The 17,153-nt window shown below is 44.1% G+C and overlaps 1 protein-coding gene across 6 annotated transcripts in view; it reads right to left on the bottom strand.

The window, feature by feature from the left end:
* The window catches only part of PALM2AKAP2 (PALM2 and AKAP2 fusion), a 550,991-nt gene that overhangs the window by 371,100 nt on the left and 162,738 nt on the right, over window positions 1–17,153 (bottom strand). For 5 of the 6 annotated variants that reach the window (XM_073021828.1, XM_007968463.3, XM_007968462.3 and 2 more), the window contains exon 2: window positions 15,577–15,622. In XM_073021828.1, the coding sequence (XP_072877929.1) occupies window positions 15,577–15,622 (46 nt within the window). Of the gene's footprint in view, window positions 1–15,576; window positions 15,623–15,796; window positions 16,118–17,153 lie in introns of those variants that run through there. The other variant, XM_073021827.1, reaches the window with a different exon arrangement.

Genomic DNA, 17,153 nt, shown 5'->3' with positions numbered 1-17,153 from the left:
TGTTCCCCAAAGGATATGTGGCAATGTCTGGAGACCTTCTTGTCACAATGAAGAGCTGGGGGTGCTACTAGCATTTAATAGATGGAGACCAAAGATGCTACTATCATCCTATAATGCACAAGATAGGCTCCGCAGACAGCAGAAAATTATCTATCCCAAAGTGTTAATAGTACTTCAGTTAAGGAAAACAGTGTGGCACTTCCTCAAGGATCTAGAACTAGAAATACCATTTGACCCAGTCATCCCATTACTGGGTATATACCCAAAGGATTATAAATCATGCTGCTATAAAGACACATGCATGTTTATAAAGACACACATATGTTTATTGCAGCACTATTCACAATAGTAAAGACTTGGAATCAACCCAAATGCCCATCAATGATAGACTCGATTAAGAAAATGTGGCACATATACACCATGGATTACTACGCAGCCATAAAGAAGGATGAGTTCGGGTCCTTTGTAGGGACATGGATGAAGCTGGAAACCATCATTCTCAGCAAACTATTGCAAGGACAAAAACCCAAACACTGCGTGTTCTCAGTCATAGGTGGGAACTGAACAATGAGAACACCTGGACACAGGAAGGGGAACATCACACACTGGGGCCTGTCATGGGGTCGAGGGAGGGAGGAGGGATAGCATCAGGAGATATACCTAATGTAAATGACGAGTTAATGGGTGCAGCACACCAACATGGCACATGTATACATATGTAACAAACCTGCACATTGTGCACATGTACCCTAGAACTTAAATTAAAAAACAAAAGAAAAAGAAAAAAGAAACCTTACACTGTAGGGTTGGCTTCCCATTCTCCAAGCAGCTGCCCAGAAGTAGCCCATCTAGAGAATTTCAGGATCAAGCACAGGTATGACCAGAAAAGAAAAGGTTGTCCATCTGCAGTGAGCAATTGTGAGTGCCCACAACCCTGTCCACTTCAGCATGTCCACAGGGCCAGTGCAAGTACTGCAGCAATCATTTTGTAACCCGATTTCACAATTATGGCTCTGCTATCTTCCAAAACCTTGAGCAATTTGAAAATATTTATTAAGGCACCAAAGTCCCTTTGGAAATTTCCAGGCAGACCAGACTCAAAATTGTAGCTGGTGTTTTCGAATAAGAAATGGAAGGGGGCAGAAAGGAAACACTTAATGATTCAGAGACACCAGGGTCGACCCTGCCACCACTGGCCATGGGCAGCTTTTACCTGGTGGCCACTTTATTTGTAAATCAAGGCACTGGTCCCAAGGGTTCCATGAGGTAACTGAATAGGGAAGGCCAGAAACCATTCCTCACTGGCTCCCTGCTTGGACTCAGGGAATGTGGCTGGTGTGCTCTCTGACCTTTAGTCTTTCACTAAGTGTGCTTAAAGTTCCCTGAGAGAGAAAAGTGAGGGTTCAGGCAAAATCCAGGGAGTAAAAAAAAAAATTCACCTGGAAAATCTGCAGTGCTTTCCCTCAACCCTCACCCCTGTCAATAGAAGGAAATTTTTTTAATTGTATGAACTTATTTTAGATGGGCCAAACTGTTACCTCTAAGAGATCTGATTTTCTGGTTTTCAAAAAAACAAAATAAAAACATGCACTTGGCTTAGATAGCAAAGGATATAATGAGAAAATTCCACAGTGGCAAAACTCACATGCCAGCTTCAGTAAACAAAATCTCTCATCATGGTAAGCCCAGAAAACAGTGAAAAGGATATCTGAGATACTTTATTGGTCTGGACTGTAAGCAATGAGACAACAGTGATTTCTTTAGATAAAAGACTCCTGGAACCTTCATCGCAAATACAGCCATTGAAATATGCCATGTAGAAAGCAGGGGTTGGCAAAGTTTGTCTCCAAATGGTCAGATAGTAAATATTTTTGGCTTTACAGGCCATAGAGTCTCTGTTTTAATTATTCACCTCTGCCATTATAGCACAAACTCAGCCACAGACAACACATACATGAATGGGCACGGTTACACTCTGGTAAAAGTTTATGGATACTGACATTTGAATTTCATACAAATATCATGCGTCATAAAAGATCCTTTTTTGAATTTTTTCAAACATGTAAAAATGTAAAAACCAGGCACTGCACATAGGTCTTATGAAAAGAGGCTGCAGGCCGAATTTGGTCCACGGGCTATTGTTTGCAGGTCCCTGGTCTAGATCGAAAATTGGAATTTCCACTCATTTTTCATTCTGAAACTGCTATCTAAAATCAATTTTCCTTCTTGCCTCCTTGTGATTCTGAAATCACACTAGTAAAATGGGAAAATGAAAAAACAAACAAACAAGTCAAATAAATCAGCCATCACACCACTCTCCACCAAAGTATCCAGGCTGGAAAAGATCTGGTTGTGATCACTGTGTGACTCATCTTCTAACCACCACAAGGCACTGTCCTGCTCAGTGCAGTATAAGATATATGGCTTGCTGAAGGCTAGCATTCCAATGTTATTTTTAAACTCATCCAGTTTGAGCAATCTCTTTGTTTAGTCTTTTCAGACTTATATTATTCAAAGGTTGGGCCAGAGAAAAAGGGTAGAGGAGGGGCTGGAAAATGAACCGATTTCTGAAATCCAGTTGTCCTCCTTCCTTGAGTACATATTAGATCATTTCTTCTTCTCTGGAAAGGATATAACCAGTTGCTCACAAAACATTTCTTGAAAACCCATTTATGTGTAGAGAAAGCACTCTTATCCTTCCAACACATGCCCTATCTCCCTATAAACATGCTACTATTTAAAATCAAAGCATACAATCGCTTCTCCGCCTTTTGGCTAAGATTAAGTGTAATAAAATCAAAGAGTATTTTCAAAAAGTATTTTCGCCCTTTGGTGAAACACAGATAAAGTAGCTTTTGAACTTACATTAGAATGTGGCATGAATGTGAAAAGGATGGGCTTGCCAGATAAAATATGGAATGTCCTGTTAAATGTGAATTTCAGATCAACAACAAATAATGTTTTAGTATAAATATGTCCCTATGGAATCACTGGGCATCCTATGCATTTAGTTGCTAAATGGAACAACCCTAGTAGGGGATAGTGAAAAGATGACCCAGGCTGGAGCAGAAGGTATCTACTGGGAAGAAGCAAAAACTTGTTATGTAGGTATGGTAGGGGGCTCATTATGAAACAGCTCCCCACCAATGGCTGGGAACCAAAGTTTCGTGTTCTGGTCAACCCTCCCACCCTCAACTGATTCTTAGGGTCTTCGAAGTCAGGGGACAAGGTAGCACCAAGCAGAACTACTTAGATTCCAGTTAGAGTTTTAAAATCAGGCTTCCTGGGAGAATTTTGGGGGCAATGGAACTGTTCCATTGCCTGAGTGCACTGGTGATTGCACAAATCTACGCATGTGTTCAAATGAAGAGAGGTGCACATCAAGAAAGTTGATTTTAGTGCTTGGAGCAATGGCACACAACTATATTCCCAGCTACTTAGGAAGCTGAGGTGGAAGGATCGCTTGAGCCCAAGAGTTCAGGACCAGCCTGAGCAACATAGCGAGACCCAGTCCTCCAAATTAAAGAAATTTAGTAAGTCTATTTTTCTCTTCATTCATTTTCATTTTTTAAAGAGTACTTGTAGTTTTTACTTATTACAGAGAACTCATGAGTTCATCCAGCATGCTGAATAAGGAACTGATATAAGTAGCAGCACTGACACTGACCCAAGACTATGGTTTTCTTACAGGGTATGGATCCCAGAGGGCCTTCCCTGCTACTACAACTGGCCTTCTGGCAGGCCCATCCCACCCAGGTGCCCAACATACTTAACTGTGTCTACATCTCACATAGCTTTATGCTGTACCACCCCCCCAACTCCTGTTCCCACATACTATTGGCTTTGTAATTAAATAAAATAGGTTGTGAAAGGCAGACATGGAAAACTGGTGGCCCAGGCTGTGGGTGGGGTAGGGGGGGGTCATTGAGACAGGGAACAAATCCAGCCCACACCATGTTAAAATCTGTGTTATGCTTGGTTTGGCCCATACAGTATTTAAATTGTTGTGAGCATTTAAACATCAACAGACTTCCTTCAAAATTGGATTTCCAGGTTCTCTTGGAAAAGCAGCAGACCCTGGGCTCAAATTCCTACACAGTACCCATCAGCTGGAGTTGAGTGCTCTCTTTGCCCTCAGGAGTCTGCCCTCTCTTGGCTACCACAGTTCCAAAAGCTCAGCCAAGTCAACCTGGTACCTGTGCACATCTGAGATCTCACCTCCCTAATGTAAAGTATTCAGCAGGGTGGCTGGCACATGGACCATCTCCGGAACTGGGAGCCCTTCCCTCCGTCCCCTTAAGAAAAGCTACATGATGAAGTACCATCTTTCCCTTGCTTTCAGAAGCCTGGGGTGCCCTGTCTCCCTATAGGAGAGAGGGCGCACTTCTGCTGGAGGAAGTCTGGAAAAGACTCCCTCCACTGCCATGCCAGGCTGCTTCCTGCTTTTCTCTGTGGACCCAGGCTGAGAGGGGATGAGATATGGAACCATCCAGAGGCAAAAGTAGGAATATGTCAAGTAGAGAGAGATGACAGTGGAAAGAGAGAAAGGCAGGTAATTAAGCAGTTTACATTACTTTCACCTTTGCCTCCTCTTGTCTGTATTTTCAGAGTCAATATTTTCTCTTCATTCTCCCTCATCGCATCCAATACTGATCTGACATATATCATTCTCCCTCCAGTATGAATAAGGATGGAGAGTGAATAGGCTACTAGTGTCTTATCTCTAGTCATCAATAAGATTGGAAAGTACATTCTACTGCCACCTCCAGGACCTCCTCTGTCTTCTGACCCATCCCTGCCAAACCTATCCCATCTATTGTTAAATATCCTTTGGGTTTTGTGGTGAGTTTTATTTGATTAACAACACTGAATTTTGAACACATATGCTCAGACATCAATGTTCATGAACAAGACTGCCTGCATACCACCTAGAAAAGAAAAATGGGCCATGCAGGTTACAGGAGCACTACTATCCTAGAGTACACTCTTTTTTTTTTTTTTTTTTTTTTTTTAATTTATTTATTATTATTAAACTTCAAGTTGTAGGGTACATGTGCACAACGTGCAGGTTTGCTACATATGTATACTTGTGCCATGTTGGTGTGCTGCACCCATCAACTCGTCATTTACATCAGGTATAACTCCCAATGCAATCCCTCCCCCCTCCCCCCTCCCCCTGATAGAGTACACTTTTGATTACCTGGATAAGTAGGGCTTCCTTTTAGCATCACTCATATTAGCCTTGAGCTTTTTAGATACGTCTCACAGTTCCCCTGGAGCAAGGAAATTTTCAAAGCACTTCCCACCCCAGTAGAAACAGCACGTGATATCAGCCCAAGATGTATGTCAAGTCACGCCACAAAAACTCAGGGTTTAAGACCAATCAGGTGCCTGGGGAGAGCCACCAGACTGAGTTCATGCTACACAGCCAAGAGGCACCTTTCTTAAATCCTGGCCTCTCTCTCTCTCATGTCACATGCAGGACACACACACTATCACAGTTACCCAAATCCTAGAGCCCTGTCTGGTATTTATTGGCCTCAAAGTTGTCAACATTAGCACTCAAACACAGACAAAGAAAATCCCCTGCCCGCCACCAAAGGGGTTAAGTTTTCAAGCATGTTTTTCTCTTAAGAATAACATTTTTTGGTAACCCTCAAGGTTTTAAGTTTCAGCCCTGAATTTAAAAATAAAGTTAATACTTAGATGACTGGTTATAATTTAGCAGAGGGGGGAAATATCCCACCCACCTAGAATAGTAAGTAAATCAGTATAATTTTTTTTTTCCAGGAAAAAAGTAAGAGTAGGTTTTACAAATACCTTCAAGATATTTGGTGTTGCACAGGCTGTCTAGAGCCTAAAAGCCTGCAGGGTAATGAAATAGGCTTCCACAAGGGAAATGATGGACAGGAAGATGTGTTCTGACGTCTGGCCCACAGTCTTTTCATCTACAGCTGGGGCTTTTATCTTGGGGCTCACATGACTTTTCTTTCCCCTTCGATCTTATGCAAAAGAAAGGTACAGACTCCCTATTATTTTCTTCAAGCTAAACTTATATGATCCTATAGAAACAGTGATACTAGGGTCAAAGATTAACCCAAAGTATTTTTAATATATGTTCAAGCATTATGTAAATAGGCTATAGTCTTGTCTCTGTGTCTGTCAGTCTGCCTCCCTTTCTGTGTGTATCTAATAATCTCCTTTTGAGCATTTTAATTCAACAAGAGACTAATGAAAAATACTGAGATAATAATTAACCAAGGGCACTGTAGCTCCAACATGCACTGCCCCACACCACCCTCTGCTCCTGTTGGCATTTCCTGTCAGAAATAGATCTCAGCTGTGTGGTCTTCTCCTAAATCCGGAGGACTTACGAGCAACCTTTCCTCTACAAACTCCGCCGTGCTGTGCGGCCCATCCCCTACAGTCTCCACGTTCTTTTAGGCCTCATCCTGTACAGTGCAGCCTCTGTGCTTTGTGTTTTAAGATATATAAGAGATCCGGCGAGGCAGAATCCTTCCAAAAATGAAGTGTTGGCTCAAACAACGCATGGTACAAAGACAGGTGAGGGAAGCCTGCATGATATCCTTGGAAGAATAAATTTGTTCTTGATATGCCAACAACAAGTCATACTCGTATATACACAGACTGGCTTCGTAGAATATTAACCATCATTAAACAAATGAACACCAGTTGCTGCTTCTCCTGGCATCCTATTGGAGTTGCCCACGTAAGAAGCAGTCACATCGTGAATTAGCACCTGCAGGCTGGAGAAGGGGCCACTAGGCTTGATGGGCTGATCTGCTATGGGATGTCTTCATCTACAGCACCATCATATGTATGGCACGCCTCTCTCAATGGGGCTGTTATGGTGTTGCTGGATATCTCCTCTACCGCATGACTTCTTATCTCACTGAGGTGTCCTCTAAGGCCTCCCCAAGGGAATTCTGTAGTCCATAGTTTCAGTCAGTCAATCCCAGGCAAACTCTCCCAACCTGCCCTTCCCATCCTGGGCAAACTTTCCAAACTGGTGTTGTCAAGTAACCAACAGATATCTCACTTTACTTAAACAGATTAAAGCAAGTTCCTGAGATAAGCACAGACCTCTTCTTGATTAGCCAATCTAATGTGAGAATGACACAGCTACACAGGGTGTCACTCTTGCTCAGTCTGGAGTGCAGTGGCAGTGATCACAGCTCACTGCAGCCTTGAACTCCTGGGCTTAAGTGATCTTCCCACCTCACCCTCCCAAGTAGCTGGGACTATGGGAGTGCGCCACCGCACTCAGCTTGCATGACTTCCAAACTGGGCTATGTTTAAGGCTCTCATTAATCAAGACTAAATTTGGCCTTTTATTCTATTTCACCTCTTCAGAATACACACACCACACAAACTCCTGGGCATATCACAATGGGCATGTGACGCATATCAGGACCCAGGTCATAATCTTCCTTTACTATTCATCTCCTACACTTCACCAGTGGTTTTCAAAGTGTGTTCCCCAGAATAGCAGTTGCAGCAGGGAACTTGTTAGAAATACAAATTCTCAGGCCACATCACCCTAGACCTACAGAATTAGACACTCTGGGAGTGTGCCCTTGCAATCTGTGTTTTAGGGAATCCTCCAGGTGATCCTAATGCACTAACGTTTGAGAATCACTGTTCTATACTATACATGACAAAAACATCAGTCAAATGGCAGTTGCTGCTACTATGAGTCCTACCTGAGCCCAGCAGAATCTCCCTCCAATGCCCATTACTTGAGGCTAATAATAAATCAGGATCAACTCAAACATCCTGGCTGACATGAGATAGTCTTGGGCTTCATATCAGGTTTGCATTTCAGATTTGCCTACCTTGAGTATAGGTTCTTAAAGATTCTTTTCTAATAACAGGAGTTTCCCAAATTAAGGTGAAGACTTGATGTCATTTAGAATTTTTGGTTGAGTTAGAGAGCAATTACCTATCTGGACTATCTGGATGTGAGTATTCTGAGTTTCAATAATGTCAGTGATTGCAAGGGCTCATTTAATGTCAAAAGATATCGCAAATAAGCACTATTTATCCAATGATCCAAACATCTGGACGCCAAACTCACAAAGCTCTGGTGAAAATGCAACCAGATATTACAACATTATGAAAGATCTCAGGGGTGCTGATAGGTTTACTTCACAGTATCCTTATGAAATCCAAATAAATCAATGCATAAGAAAAGCATACTGTAAAGTTCAAAGCTCTATCTGTATCTAAAGGTCACAAAATGTCGGCCTCTTGATCCAAAGGAATTGTGTTGTGACCGCCAATCTTTTTAAAGTTTTTAAACTAGTTAATACTGTTCTTTTTTAAGTGGGAGATCTCACATTTTAAAAATCAGATTTCTAGCTTCTCTTGAAAATGAGTTTATGTAACAACATAAGACCCACGTTCTCACAAGGCATAAATTAACTGCATCTTAACTGAGAGGTGGCATCTGCTCTCTAGGGACCAATACTTTTGACTCAATCTGTGTCCCTCATTTACATTGCATGCTGGCCCCCTGGCCTGTTAAGTTGACAATTTCTGCCCATGACGAATAATCCATTTTATTATTATTAATACTATCTTCATGCATTGAAAACTCAGGAATTACAACATTTATCTGATTTCCTAGTATTTATCTAATTTCCTAGTTTGGCAAAAACGTTGCGGCTCATAAAATTCTCCTTTCACTCTTTGTGTCCACTTTCTGTTTAAAAATGCGTGAGTTATGATTTGTTGATTTGCTTATTATAAATAGGAAAGTTTGTAAGTGCTTAATGCATGTTTTCTCTGAGCATTTCCCAAGAAACCTCTAAGAACCATCACAAGACGATGAAGTGGGTATGATCATTATCCCCATCTTACAGGTGAGGAAACCAAGGTAATGACATCATACAGATACAAATGGAAAGACCAGGACTCGCGCCAGGCCTTCCTGACACCAAAATCCATGCTGGTAACTACTCTACCAGACTGACAGCCCTTGGGACCACTGTCTCTGTGCATCAATGTCCATCTGTTGTCTCAGTCAATTTCATACCACAGAATCACTAACTCTTACTGCCAAGCAAGTTCATCAACATTCCCAAATGGGATCAGTGATGAAATGTGGAGAGTTCAAAGGACCAATGGCAGTGACCCCAAAGCATTGAGTAGCCCCCAAAGAAATACAGAAACAACTCTACTGGGCCCTGGTTTTCCTTTAAATATTGACAAACTATAACCCACAACCCCCCTTGCTTAGCTTTCTCTATGATGACTTTTATTTTTTTCATGATAACTGCTCTATGTCTCAGAGCATTTTAAAGTTTGTCAGAGCAGCTGCTCTTTGTCCCAATAAGCTGAAGACTGAAATACTCAGAGGTACAAATAAATAGCAGGGAGGTGTGTGACCCTTATGCATGCTGTGTAAGGCCTGCCTTGGCACTCCCAGACACAGCAATGACCCTGGATGGGCCCAAAGTGTCACCTATCCAGTGGGCAGCTCCACAGACTCAGCCAAGTTGAACCCTTCCTCAGCACCAATATCCCATGCAAATGATTTTTTAGGCCTTAACATGGAATTTTAGAAGCAGGATGTCATCTGCATCTCTGAGACAGAAGATAACAGATGAACGACCAGGATCTTAAATTCTCCAGTTCTCTCACAGCTGCGTATCAATGACACAAGTCCACAAGGGACATGGACGGGGATGGTCCCCACATGAATCAGTGTCTGTTTCTACAGGGCTTGGGTTTGGGTCTCTAACTCCTCTGAGGGATCCTTGGGAAGCTGGACTGAATAGTATATAAATCATGGCAAGGACTTTTGCCCACACTGGGCAGGCCAGCCTAAAAGGACTGGATCAAAAGCAGGCTGGTGGCCTCCTTAGCCACTGGCACCACATTCCAAGCCTGGTACTCAAGGCTGTTATGCTCCCAGGCAAGAAGAGGCATGGAGAGGCAAATCCAACGAAAAGCCAATGAGCACTTCTCTGTAAGCCCACGGCACAGCCAGCCTAGGCCAACAATGTATACTCAGGTCTATGCAGGACTGAGAACAGAACCAGATGAAAGCCATAAACTCATTAGCTGCCCCCTTGGTGAGAGTTTCAAGAATGAAAGAGGCTGAAAGTGAAATCCTAACAAGGGCATATTCCAAAGAGACACATCCAAGCTCACTCCTCTCCTCCCAGTCAGAAGATTTTAGTCCAGCAGGATCTTAGTGGCAGTTTTAGCCCTCATCAAAACACCCTTCCAAGGCTGGATGTACCACTAACACAAGTGATATGGTTTGGCTGTGTCCACACCCAATCTCATCTTGAATTCCCATGTGTTGTGGGAGGGTCATGGTAGGAGGTAATTGAATCACGGGGATGGGTCTTTCCCATGCTGTTCTTGTGACAGTGAATCAGTCTCACGAGATCTGATGGTTTTATAAAGGGGAATTTCCCTGCACAAGCTCTCTTCTCTTGTCTGTCACCATGTGAGATGTGCCTTTTACCTTCCGCCATGATTGTGAGGCCTCCCCAGTCACGTGGAACTATAAGTCCATTAAACCTCTTTTTCCTTATAAATTAGCCAGTCTCGGGTATGTCTTTATCAACAGCGTGAAAACGGACTAATACAAGAATTGGGAGTCAGGAGAGGCTGGGATTTACTACAACTCTTCCACCTCTATCTGTGTAAGCTTAGATAGCTCTGAATACTCATCTGTGAAGCATATAAGATTTGCCCTACACACCTCAGGAAGAAGGTAGCAAAAAAAGGTTTTCATAAAGTACTGCACAAATGCAAAGATCATTTTTATTACTTCACAGAGTGGGTTCTAATGAAATGACAAAATTCCCTAAAGAACAGTATAGGTGAGATTAGCATTTCCTATTTCTGCACATATATATACATACTTATGCTGGTCCCTGGTGTAACCTGAGCCTTGTCCATGTGGCTCTTAGGAGTTTCACCCAAGACAATTTCTATAACATTTACTTATTTTCACTCATGCTCAAAGAAAACTATCTTCCTCTCCAATGTGCAGACATAACAGCACCCTCCCCCAAGGTTGGTTTCTATTGAGACACAACAGCTTCTTCCCCATGGGAATGTTACTCTTTCCATTAAATTTTATGTTGGGTGTTTCTATGCACTGAATCCAGGCTTGAAAGACTCTCAAAAGCAGGTGGGCCTCCTGGCTTGTCTCAAGCTTTCTCATTGCAATGGAGTCAGTCTGCTGCTCCCTCCTGGGCTCACACTCAGGCTGCTGAGACCACCTGCACAGTGTGCTCATGGGAAAAGTGTGAGACGCTGCCGCCATCTTGGATGGTAGCTCAGGGCAGCAGTCAAAGCAAAGGCGCCAATGGCCTGCTGTAGGCAGCGTTCAAATCCTGGCTTTGATACTATCAGTTTAATGTTAGGCCAGTTCTAGAACCTCCTTGCCTATAAAATATGAGTAATACTGTAGTGCCTACCTCATAAGCTTCGTTTTAGGATTCAGTGAGATAATACATGCTGAAAAGCATTTCAGTGTTCATTCTGAGTTTGTGTCTTTAGCTACTGACTTAACTTCTTCATGCTTTTGCCTTTCCCTTTCTCACACTAAATGTCCTGATTAAGTAATAATCAAATAACAAATAAACAAATGCCTCCTGGTAATTGAGAAGGTTATGATGTTATTTTATATTTTATTTTACCCAATTTTCAGGACTTACTCAAATGTCTTCTCTTTGGGGAATGGTGTCACAATTCTGAGACTGGTTTACATGTTCTTCCTGGGTACTCATTTTCATAGTACTCCTGAATAGTAACTGCTTATGTGCTTTTGTGTTTCTTCCATTAGACTATAAATAATGTTAGATGAAAAACAAAAAGTATTTCACACCATGCCTTGCTGAATGAACAATATTAAATAAATGGCAATTGCTGTTATTAGTCCCTGGGATTACCATTCTCATTTATGCTGTTTCACAGGCTTTTTTACCGTGTTCTAAATGTAAAGTTTGGGGAGTATCCCTACAAATGAAAGGAGCATGTGAGCATAGAGATCATTGTCAAAGATGGACTTGCTCTTCTTTTGGCAGAAAATAGGATAAGAGTCATCTTTTCTCATTGATTAGTTCCTGGACATAAATGGAAGACTCCATTAAAGCACTGTAGTTTCTAAGTATTTAATTCAGTTTTGTGGGGGGGATATTCCACAGATGTTCATGTGATAAGCATCTTAGGTCTCAGGACATCTGTCCTTCAAGAAATTATGTGCAAAAGGTAAAACAAAGGTTTCAGCCTCTGGTGGCTGAAACTTGGGGACACCAACTTTTCAGTGTTGCCAATACCTTCCCAGAGGAGGCAATCTGTAAATACCTACTGAGCAAATGGATGAACGAATCCTCAAGTCATATCTCTGCCTCTGTCTAAAGCATTTAGAGAAAGTGATGCTGGGCAGGGCCCTGACTTTCAGTTAGTTGAAGGAAGGGATTAAAAAAAAAAAGCTGTTCAGACCAAGTATAGTGGCTAATGCCTTTACTCTCAGTGCTTTGGGAGGCTGAGGTGGGAGGATCACTTGAGGCCAGGAGTTCCAGACCAGCCTGGGCAACAAGGCAAAATCCCATCTCTACAAAAAATTTAAAAATTAGCTGGGCATGGTGGCACACACCTGTAATCCCAGCTACTGGTAAGGCTGAGATGGAAGGATGGTTTCAGGATGCAGTGAGCCATCATGGCAGCACTCCAGCCTGTGTGACAGAGTGAGACTCTGTCTAAAGAAAAAAAAAAGCCATTGATACACATTCCACTTCAACAACATAGAGATGTTGCTTCTGACCCCCCACAGGACAAGACAGCAATACAGACAAAAGCTAGCTAAGGGCTCTGCTCAACACCATCCAATGGCAGCTACCTGCCAGGTGCTTCACCTCCATCCTAACTAAACCTCACAACCAGCCCAGGAGGTAGAACTCATGAGCCCATTCTACAGATGAAGGAGCTGAGACCCAGATTAAAGACTGCCCAAGGCCCCACAGACTAGAATCCCAGTCGATGCTCTGCCTCTGAGAGAGAAGCCCAAGTAGGTGAAGATGTGAGGACCTATTCTCTTCTTCCCTCACATTGCCAGAGAGACTTCAGGAGTGCTAGGTTCTGGGGGCAGTCTTGTGAGCTCCTCGGGGCCCCCTGAGAACTCCAGGAAGGTGGTGAGAGAGTCAGGTTTGCAGAATTCAGAGAGTGAGCACTAGGCCAAAGCATAGCATAAAACCATTTATCGATATGGCCATAAGTCCCCCCACCCAGCTCCCTCTGTCTCTTAATTGTCTCTGTCTCTCTCTGTCTCTCTCTCTCTCTCAGACATACACACACACACTCTCTCTCTCTCTCTCTCTCTCTCTCTCTCTCTCTCTCTCTCTCTCTTAGCAAATCTGTCCTGACAACATCCCTCAGTATCCTCAGGGAATTGGTTTCAGGACCCCCCCTTGGATATTAAAATCAAAGGATGCTGAAGTCCCTATAAAATAGCATGATATTTGCATATAACCTACTTACATCCTCCCACTTACATTAATCATTTTCAGATTATTTATAATACCTAATACACTGTAAATGCGATGTAAACAGTTGATTTTATTTGTTCAGGGAATGATGACAAGAAAAAGTCTGTACATGTTTGGTACAGACTCAGCTATCCATTATTTTTTCCAATAGTTTCAATCCAAGGTTGACTGAAGGCGTGGATATGGAACCCATGGATAGGGACGGCAGACTGTATAGGTGCACATTCATAAGAATAATCAACAGCTTCCCCGATGCACAGGATAAACTCAATTCTTCAATAACTGAAGAGGCACGAGTGAGTATTTGTGTGTATTCTTATACACTCAAGAGAATTCCCAAAGATTTGCCTAGATCTTTCTTGAAAATCAACTTGGCTTCTGCTGGGATTACTCAACTGCACTTGGAAAAGGGTAGCCCCAGTGTTAGCAGCTACTGGCTCCATGTTTGGAAAGCAAGTCCTTTCATGGAGTTCAGCTGTTCCTCAGGCATCCAGTAAAGCTGGTTGTGCAAAGGCAGAAAATGTGACAACTGTTGGAAGCCTTCAGCAGCGGCCAGTGGGAACAGCCTCTGCATCAACAGTTAAAGCAGCCTATTATCCAGTTCACACAAAACACCCACCAGCTACATGGCACCATTAACTCAATATCACCATTCTTATGAAGTTCATGACACACTGGCCATGCTGCCTTGCCACCAACTTTAGAAACCACAAATAACTTCACAAATCATCAAAATACACATGCACAGGGGGAAAGAGAAAGAAGAAAAAACAACCTTCCTGAGTTCGGAGCACCACGTTCAAAGATTACCTAATAGGCAAACCATGGCATTTCAATATTGCCAGCAAACATCTCTCTCACTTCAGTGGTGAAGTCTCCAAGACACTTCAGATTTGAGGCGTTTGAGAAAGAGAGTCTCAGAGCCATGGAGACCACGTCAAATGCTTCTAAAAAAAGAAGGGTCTGTGTGCATTTTCCCAATGAAGAATCTGTCCAAAAAGACTTTGGAAAACACTTTAATATACTTTGCTTCTAAAACATTACACACTATTTCTCCAACAAATTTATATGTGTTTCCAGAGAACTTCCAAACTGAAAAAAAAAAAAAATGTATTTAAGTGGAAGAATGTCTGGAGATTCTTTTATTCCAATATGTTAACGGACCTTCTTTTTTAATTGTTACTATTTCATATGGTAGCAGTAATTATTCCCTCATCCTCGAAGGAAATATATAATCCAGCTGTGGTGGCTCCACTAAAAATACCACATCTGTGGATCATTGGCAACACTGTGTTAAGATTGCTCAAATCTAGGCAGTCTCAGAGAGTTCTTTTCTAAACCCAAGATGCACATGGGTACACTTTTCTGAAAGTGCCTGCGAACTTTGCCAAAACTGACTGCTCCTTTGTATGCTGAAAATAGGTTTTCAGATACTCCACACCATAAGGAGGTTCTCATGGAATATTATAACCAGGACCCAGTTGTAAGAAGTCCCCAGACCTCCAGGGAAGTGACTTGCGCCAGTGCCCTTGTCAATATCAAACAGAGAAGGAAAAACTAACATTCCCGGTTTCTGGGAGGAGATTCTACCGCGTGGCTGACTGAGTCGCTGACTCCTGGTTTTCCACTTAACAGAAGGACGGCTTCCTCAGAGAGGATGGCAGCCACCCTTTGGGTCACCCTTCTCTTGGTTCTCCAGGCTATGAAGTCAACGTATGTCTGAGCATTCGGTGATAATATTCCTGGAGTTCTCCCCCCACCCCAAGCCTCTGTTTAGTCCTTCCCCAAAGTCCAGCAGCAAGCATCTTATTTTTAAGCCAATCTTCCACATTCAAATCCCCAGTCCAAAGCGCGCCCTTGGGGGTTTCCATCTACAGACATAGAAAAGAAAAGGCAGCCTAGCTGAGCCCTGACAGAGTTTTAGCCCCCGGAACATATGACCTGCGGCTACTGTGCTGGCATGCCGCTCGCCCCGAAACCCTCGGGGGCCCCCTTCCACCCCAGACAATAGAGCAAGAAAATAAAATGAAAGTGGACTTACTGCTATGGCTTGCAGCCTTTCCTTGTGCAATTCCGCCTCTGCCATCCTGGAGAAGGGCACACAGGCAGGGGAAAGAGGAAAGAAAAAACACACGCTGTAGTCACCCAAGGAAACGGATGGGCACCCCGGGGGGCTTTGCTAGAACCCGGGAGAACGCCGAGGGACGGCTGGGGATCCTCTCCGGGTGCGGCGGGCAGAGCTATGCGCACGGCGGGCTCACCCGGACTCAGCTTCTGGCCCCCGCCCTCCCGGCCGCCTGGCTGCGCCCCAGCGCCGCCGCTCACTGCATCTCCCGGTCGCCGCCGCCGCCGGCCGCGCCAGCCGAGGACGTGGGACGCGGGCAGCCGCCGGGAGGGCGCGCTCGCCCGGCGCTAGTTCTCCGCCCTGACGTCTCGGTGCCTTGCTCCGCCCCTGGAGTGTGGTGGACCCAAGGCCGCGGTCCAGGGCGGCTCCGAGCGATCGCCGCCGCGGGTCTCCAAGGCTCAGACGGACGACGCGCGAGCTAGTGGGCACCTAGGGCGCGGGCGCACGGCGAGCTGCTGGGGCGCACGGCTGGCGTTGCGCGTCCCGATGGACACGCGCTCGCTGGGGCGGAGGCAGAGCGCAGTGGCGCCTCCACCTGGCAGATGCCAGTGGAGAGGGGCGTCTGACCGAATGTGGGACCCGAGCACGTGCCGTTACAGGGAGGCTGAGGCCACTGAGTGTTCAGGGCACCTTCTAGCTCCGACCAGACGCTTGGGCTCCACGTGGGGACATTTACAATTTGGGAAGGGCTGCCTTGCCCACGTGGCCCACGTGCTTAAGATGACCAAGTTCTCAACATCAAGTCAGCCGAGGGTAGGGTATATCTCCAGAGAGGCCACCCCCCTGGTGAGGCGATATGTGGCCTTAAAAGAAGCCGCGAGTTTTTAGTCCTGGGTGCTAGGCTAGGCTTCACAATGTATTAGCTGTGAAATCTCGGGCAATTCGCTTAACCGCTCTGAACCTCAGTTTCCTCATCTGAAAAAAATGGAGGATCACGGAGGTGTCATTAGAGACGAATGAGAGACAGTATATAAAGGTGCTTTGTAAAGGGCATCACAGACATCTGCTCTTATTATCATTATCCTGTGACATTCTGGATGGAAATCCTTCCAGGGTCTTCTGTTCACTGCATCTGACAGGAAAAGTAGGATCTACTCACTAAAATACGTCACCTATTCTTTACTAAAACAGGATACCATGTGGTACTAATGTGAGTCTTTTGTGACAGGTCCTGGACTGGATGTGAGAAGTGGATCAGGCCTGGTCCAAAAGGAGATCAATGCCAAAGACAAACAAAATGCCTCTTCACATTAAGGCAGGACCTGCTAGAATTCCCAACATTCGTATGCAAACTTTTCTTCATAAAATGAAATAAATACTGAAATAACTAAAGGGGCCTCTTTAGATCCACAGGATTTAAAGGCATGTTAAAAGATGAACACATCAGGCCTGATGTGATGGCTCACACCTGTAATCCCAGCACTTCGGGAGGCTGAGGCGGGTGGATCACCTGAGGTGAGGAGACCAGCCTGGCCAACGTGGTGAAACCCCAT

This window comes from Chlorocebus sabaeus, chromosome 12 (genome assembly GCF_047675955.1).
Source record: "Chlorocebus sabaeus isolate Y175 chromosome 12, mChlSab1.0.hap1, whole genome shotgun sequence".
NCBI classification, from domain to species: Eukaryota; Metazoa; Chordata; class Mammalia; order Primates; family Cercopithecidae; genus Chlorocebus; species Chlorocebus sabaeus.
The sequence above is the reverse complement of the archived record's forward strand: the minus strand, read 5'-3'. Positions and strand labels throughout refer to the sequence as shown.